General features: G+C 43.9%; 1 protein-coding gene across 1 annotated transcript; it reads right to left on the bottom strand.

Moving 5' to 3' along the window:
- Window positions 1-632: 632 nt before the first annotated feature.
- On the bottom strand, window positions 633-1,628 carry LOC145121757 (uncharacterized). The gene has a single exon (XM_079057457.1). The coding sequence runs from the start codon at window positions 1,626-1,628 to the stop codon at window positions 633-635; it is 996 nt and encodes a 331-aa protein (XP_078913583.1).
- Window positions 1,629-6,716: the final 5,088 nt, after the last annotated feature.

Raw genomic sequence — 6,716 nt, 5'->3', positions numbered from 1 at the left:
TATTTCCAACGGAAGGACCACCTCCGTCCCATAGGTTAGACTGAAGGGAGTTTCTCCCATGCTTGACCTTTCTGTGGTGCGATAGGACCATAACACTGTCGGGAGCTCATCTACCCAGACGGACTTTAATCTGAGTAGTCGTTTCTTTAAACCGTTGACTATGGTTTTGTTGGATATCTTCGTCTGTCCGTTGGCCTGAGGTTGCGCTACTGAAGTAAACCGGCGGTAGATTTTCTTGTCCTCACACCATTCCTTGAAGGGACTTCCTTCAAACTGAGTGTCGTTGTCCCTTATTAGGATCCTAGGAGTTCCAAAGCGAGCCAAGATGTTCCTTTTCCTGAACTTTATCATTTGCTTGCCTGTGACAGTGGTCAGTGATTCCGTCTCTATCCACTTGGTGAAATAGTCCACAACTACCAGTAAAAACTTTACGCCTCCCGGCGCCGGTGGTAATGGTCCTACTATATCGATCCCCCATTGGTGGAAGGGCGAGGGGCTGGTGATGCTTGTCAACGGCATGGCTGGTTGATTTTGGAAAGGTGTGAATGCTTGGCATTCCTTGCATTTCTTGGTTAAGGTTGCGACATCGTTGTACACATCCGGCCTATATACTCCTAAGTGGAGTATCTTGCCTATGAGTGTACGAGCGCATTCATATGCCGTTGTGTCCCCGGAATGGCTTTATTCAAGAAACGCCTTCCCTTCCCGTCTGTCTTAGAGATGCACCTGAGCCATGGGCTTAAATATCCTCTCTGGTACAGCTGATTGTCCCTTATGGCAAAATGCGGTGCTTTGATTTTGACTTTCCTCGCCTCCTGTGGATCGTCCGGAAACACACCATGGTGCAGGTAATCGACGAATGCTTTTGTCCATTCTGGAGGGGCTGATATGGTAGTGACCTTCTGGTTATGAATACTCCTTTCCGGGAGTACTTCGACCAAAACTTTCTTTGTGAGATGATCGTATGAGGTAGAGGCCAGCTTGCTAAGGGCGTCTGCCCTTGCATTTTTCCCCCGAGATATTTGCTTTATTGAAAAGCTTTTGAACGTGATGGCTAAACTACAGACCGTTTCTAGGTATTTCTGCATTATAGGGTCCTTTGCCTCATATACTCCGTTGATTTGGTTTATGACAAGCAACGAGTCACTGAGAGCTGCTAGTTGTTTTGCGCCCACCTCCCTGGCCAGCATTAGTCCTGCAAGGAGTGCCTCGTACTCTACTTCATTTTTAGTTACTTGGAAGTCGAACTGCAGTGCATACGTAATCTCTTGGCCTTTGGGGCTTTGGAGGATCAGACCTGCGCATGAGCCTTCTTTGCTTGCTGTGCCATCGGTGTACAACTTCCAAAGTTCTTTGCTGGCCTCAGGCTCTAGTGGGTCGACAGAGATTGTCGTCGACACTCCCTTGATGGTATCTGGGATTTCAACCAGGAAGTTAGCAAGGGCCTGGGATTTGATGCTGGTTCTAGGGTGGTATTGGATGTCGTGTTCGCCCAAATTTATGGCCCACTTGGCTAGGCGTCCGGACTTTTCCGGCCTTAGCAGCACTTGTTTTATTGGGTAACTGGTCAGAACCTCCACCTTGTGGGCTTGAAAATATCTCTGTAAACGTCTAACTACGTAGACCATGGCGAGGACCAGTTTTTCCAAGGTCGAGTAATTTACTTATGGCCCTTGAAGGGCCCTACTGACAAAGTGAATGGGGATTTGCTTGCCTTACCTTTCCACTACTAACACAGAGGAGATAGCCTCCTCAGACGCTGCTAAGTACATCTGTAGCGTCTCCCCCGGGAGCGGGTAGGCGAGGGCCTGGAGTTGATGTAGTGCTTCTTTTAATTTTTGCAAGGACACGTCCGCATCGGCTGTCCATTTGAATTGTTTTTTGTGTAAGCATCCTTTGAGTGTTTGGTACAGAGGAAGCACCTTTTCTGCGGATTTGGCAATGAATCTTACAAGCGCCGTTAACCTACCGTTGATCTCCTGTACTCCTTAAAGGCTGTGGGGAGTTTTCGACTCGAGGAACTCTTGTATTTTGGTGGAATTAGGCAGAATCCCTTCCCTGGACACCTGATAACCAAGGAATTGTCCCTCCTCGACTCCTAAAGTACACTTAGCCGGATTTAACTTCATCTGCGCTTTGACTAGCATTTTGAAGGTTTCTTCCACATCTTGGAGAAACATCTCTTCATTGCGGCTTTTAATTACCATATCGTCGACATAGACTTCGATATTCCGACCAATTTGGTCAGCGACCAATTTGGCATTTTCTGATAGCAGAAGGTGACCTTTTCGGTATGGAAGGTTGTTTTTGCTTCATCTTCTCGCTTCATCTGCACCTGGCGATATCCCTTATATGCGTCGATAAAACATTTGAATCGGAAACCTTCAAGTGATTGGACTTTCTGGTCAATCTTTGGGAGAGGATAACAATCTTTTGGGCAAGCGTTGTTGTGATCTGAATAATCTATGCACATTGGCCATGCCCCCATTGGCTTTCTTTACCATGATCGGGTTTGCTATCCATGTTGGGAACATTACTTCCCTAAGTATGACATCACTCACCAGGCCGGCCACTTCTATGTTAATAGCCTTATTGCGGTCAGCCACCTGTCCTCTCTTCTTTTGCTTCATAGGGTTACTACCAGGTGCGATATTGAGGCTGTGTTTTATGACCTGTCGATCGACGCCCGTCAGATCCGTTGGCTTCCACGCGAAGACGGTGGAGTATTGCCTCATGAGTGCCACCAGTCGTGCCTTAGTTTCTTCTGTTAAGTGAGCGTCGATTTGCACGAGCTGCTCTATATACTCAGTGTTTATCTAATGTTGCTCGGTGGAACATACCTCCTTACATTTCTTTGCGCGCGCACGAGTTGTGGGGCGGCTATGATTTGGTGGCAATGTTGTGCTCTGTTACTTGTGGTGAGGACCGTCGCCAATCCCTGGCGTGTGCTTAATTTAATGATGCCATGTATCATTGATGGCACGAGACGCAGTAATGCGATTGCTGATCGACCAAGCAGAATGTTTTGTTCTGCTGGGTATCGGATCACAGAGAATTCGACTGTCCTTGTGATTTGTTCCCTTTCGTCGTGACTGACCAATGTTAAGGGAAGCCGAACAGTACCTAGTGGCCACAAGCTATGCCCGGTGAATCCTACTAATGGTCCACCGGTTGGGGGTTGGAGCCCTTCCTTCCACGCATCAGGTCACTGCCGGAAACAGTGTTTATAGAGTATATCAGAGCAACTACCATTGTCAATGTATATTCGGTGGACCTTCGTGTTACGAATGAATGCTGATATAAGGAGTGGGTCTCGTGGATCCCAATTTGATGGTCTGTGGTCGTTGCTCGAGAAATTGATGTTAAGTAGGTTTCTCGAGAGTGCCTCAATCTGGCATTTTGCATGGTGATGTGCGTTCCTCTTACGGGAGTTAGAGATAGTGAAAACCTCAGTTCCGTCAAATGGATTTGTCTGCAATAGATTGGGATATGATATCGTTATCTGATTTGGTGAGATATCAAATGATAATTGCTGGAAACTGCTCTGGAGGCCTGGTTTTGCTGTTCTTATCGTGATTGGTGGGATCTATGTTATCAGCACCTGGGATGGTTCGTGTGTTTTGAACAGATCTTCTACTGCCATCCCAAATACTGCTGGTCTTAGATCCCCCTTATACAGAGAAACAGTGTCGTCTATTGGATGTATCACTCTGAGGATACGTCCGGATGGCGCCAAATGTTGTGACATGTTCGTAGATGGTTTAGATGTGGAACGCTGGATCCGGCTTGGGTGCTTGCTTGAGAACACAATCACAAGAGAATCGTTAAAGGACGACCGGGTGTTCTCCCGGGATGTCACTCCGACGATCAAGTTAGTTTTCTGAGAGAGAGAAGATGGATCCCTTCCTTGAGGCGGAAGAGATCCTTTTGTACCTGTTACTAACGGATCGTGGGGATCATCCCTCGCGAGCATGCAATGTGGCCTCCTCTTACTGGGAGAGGTATTCGCGCTAACTAACTATCAGGTGACGTCAGTTATGGGCGTCATCCAGGCTAGTTGTTGCCTCTTCATTGACTATGAGTGAATGAGAAGGTCACATGGAATGTTCTTCCCATGTGATGAGAAATGAGCTGCTGTCCTGGCCTTGGCTCTCTTAGGCCAAGATCGGTTCTTAGCCAAGGTAGTAACGTTTCTGTTACATTTAACATGTCCGTTAGGTAACGTTAACATACGTCTAATGAGAATCCTGTAGGCCACCTTATGTTGGGTTTTGAGCATTCTAACACTTCCTAAGTGTACATGCAACCCTATTAAACCTTGGATCTATGTTTGTCTAAGATACATGCAAAATATTATTTTCCAAGGTTTATAACCTATCTAGCATGGCATGGGGTACTTTTAACCATAAAAGAACTAGATGAATTACATACATTTTGTTGATTGTTGATTCCTTGGAGTTTGAGAGCCAAGCACCAATAATGTGAATGCCTCAAATGGAAATCACAAATCACCACAAACTTGGAAAATGTATGAGAGAGTATACTAACTCTTGATTTTGGCCACCACACTTACACACACATTAGTGTCTTTTTCATGCAACATAAGCTTGTTTATATAGTGTACATGGTTAGGGTGAAACCCTAATAACCCATGTCTTTTCCTCTTCCAAGGATCCATGGGTAAAAGCTCCATGGATCATCCATGGACTTCCATATAAGCTTAGCCCATTCCCAAATGAGTGTTAGCCCACACTATATAAATATAATAGCCCATGATTTAATTAGTCTTCCTTTTAATCACTAAATTAATTCATAATTAATTCAAGATTAAAACTAATTAAGTAACATGACTTTATATTAATATATTATAACTTATAATATATTAATAAATCGTAAGTATACAACTCTCATAAAATTATCCATAACTAGTTCGGGTGAAGTGCAACCCAAATGGACCATGCCGGGTCGGGTCAAGTATATACCAAATAAGTTATGGACTTAGACACCTTATCCAACACCTTATTAGTTGAGTAGCCAAAGAAAATGCCTTCATCTGAGTTCGGTGCAAATTTGTTAAGGTGATCCTTGTTGTTGGTCACAAAACATCTGCATCCAAAAATATGGAAGAATCTGACATTATGTTTGCGGTTGTTGAGACCCTCATATGGAGCCTTGTTAAGACGTTTGCAAATGATTCTTCGGTTTTGAACACAGCATGCAGTTGCCACTACTTCTGCCCAGAAGTAAAGAGGAAGGTTGGCAAAGTTTAACTTCGATGTAGCTGCTTTGACCAATGTGCGATTTCTACGCTCTACTACTCCATTTTGTTGCGGTGTATAGGGAGCAGAAAAGTTGTGACTGATACCCTTGGAAACCAAGTAACTATTCACGAGTTGATTAGTGAATTCGGTTCCATTGTCACTTCTTATCCTTCTGACTGGTAGATTAATTTGGAGCTCTATTTCTTTTATGAATTTGATCATGATCTGCGGTGTGTCAGATTTGAGTCTCAGAAAGAAGACCCAAGTGAAGCGAGTAAAGTCATCAACTATAACCAGAATCTATTTTTTGTGATGAAGACTGGCTACGGTAGATGGACCGCAGATATCAATATGATGTAGCTCTAAAGTTCAACAATTGAAGAATCGACAATCAGAGGATGAATTCCCTTGGTTTGTTTTCCACACTCAAAAGTTGGGCACAACGTATCGTTACTGTACTTTAAGATTGGGAGACCACCGACTAGTTCTTCGGTAACCAGATTGTTGATGTATCTGAAGTTGAGATGAGCTAGTTTGCGGTGCCATAACCAGCTTACTTCGAATACTGCTTTTGACAGAAAACACAATTGTGGTTTGCCAATGATCAATGAGACATCCAAAGGATACATTGTCCCTTCGGCTTTGGACTTGATCAAGCAGGTGTTTCTATTATTTGCCATTATGTAGCAATATTCACTATCAAATTCAACCTGATGACCAGTTTTGCATAGTTGGCCTACGCTGATCAAGTTATGCTTGACACCTTCTACGTAACCGACCTTATGAATTGATAAACTTCTCGTGGTTAGTACACCGTAACCCCTGATGATTCCATTTGCATTGTTTCCGAACTTGACGTGTCCACCATTACATATTGGCCTGAAGTCGCAAAGGTAGTCTAACCTTCCAGTCATGTGCAAGGAGCAGGCACTATTAATTAACCACTCCTCTTCTAGTTCTTCCTTGCATATTGCCTGAAAATTAAAGGTTTAGTTTGGGCACCCAAACAAGTTTGGAGCCCGAGGTCATATAATAAATTTTCTTAATGGATGCATGCACGTGGTTTTTGGGAACAGTTTGCATTTCAGTTTTTAAACCTAGTCCTATGTGTTTCACAACTTTTGGAATGCTACGATGTTGGATTGGACAAGACGTTTTTAGCAGATAAAATCCAAAAGAGAGATTTTTCTCATTTATCCAAACGCCGTACATGGTCAATGGTCCGGAGGGTGTGGTTGGACACTTGTGACCGGTCCTTAGGTGATGTTTGGTTACAGTGCCCTTGGGATTTGAAAAAGCTTTGGCACGTGAATTACTCCTAGTTTCTGACCTGATGTCATTTTGAAGGTTTAGGAGTTGGTAAAATACCTTTCCACTTTGGATCGTTTAAGGAATATTTTTGAAAAGACGTGACTTTCTTTTGGAATTTTGCAGGAGTGTCTGAAAAGGTTTTTG

The sequence above is a fragment of the Lactuca virosa genome, chromosome 6 (genome assembly GCF_052849685.1).
Source record: "Lactuca virosa cultivar CGN04683 chromosome 6, Lactuca_virosa_CGN04683_v6, whole genome shotgun sequence".
NCBI lineage: Eukaryota > Viridiplantae > Streptophyta > Magnoliopsida > Asterales > Asteraceae > Lactuca > Lactuca virosa.
The sequence above is the reverse complement of the archived record's forward strand: the minus strand, read 5'-3'. Positions and strand labels throughout refer to the sequence as shown.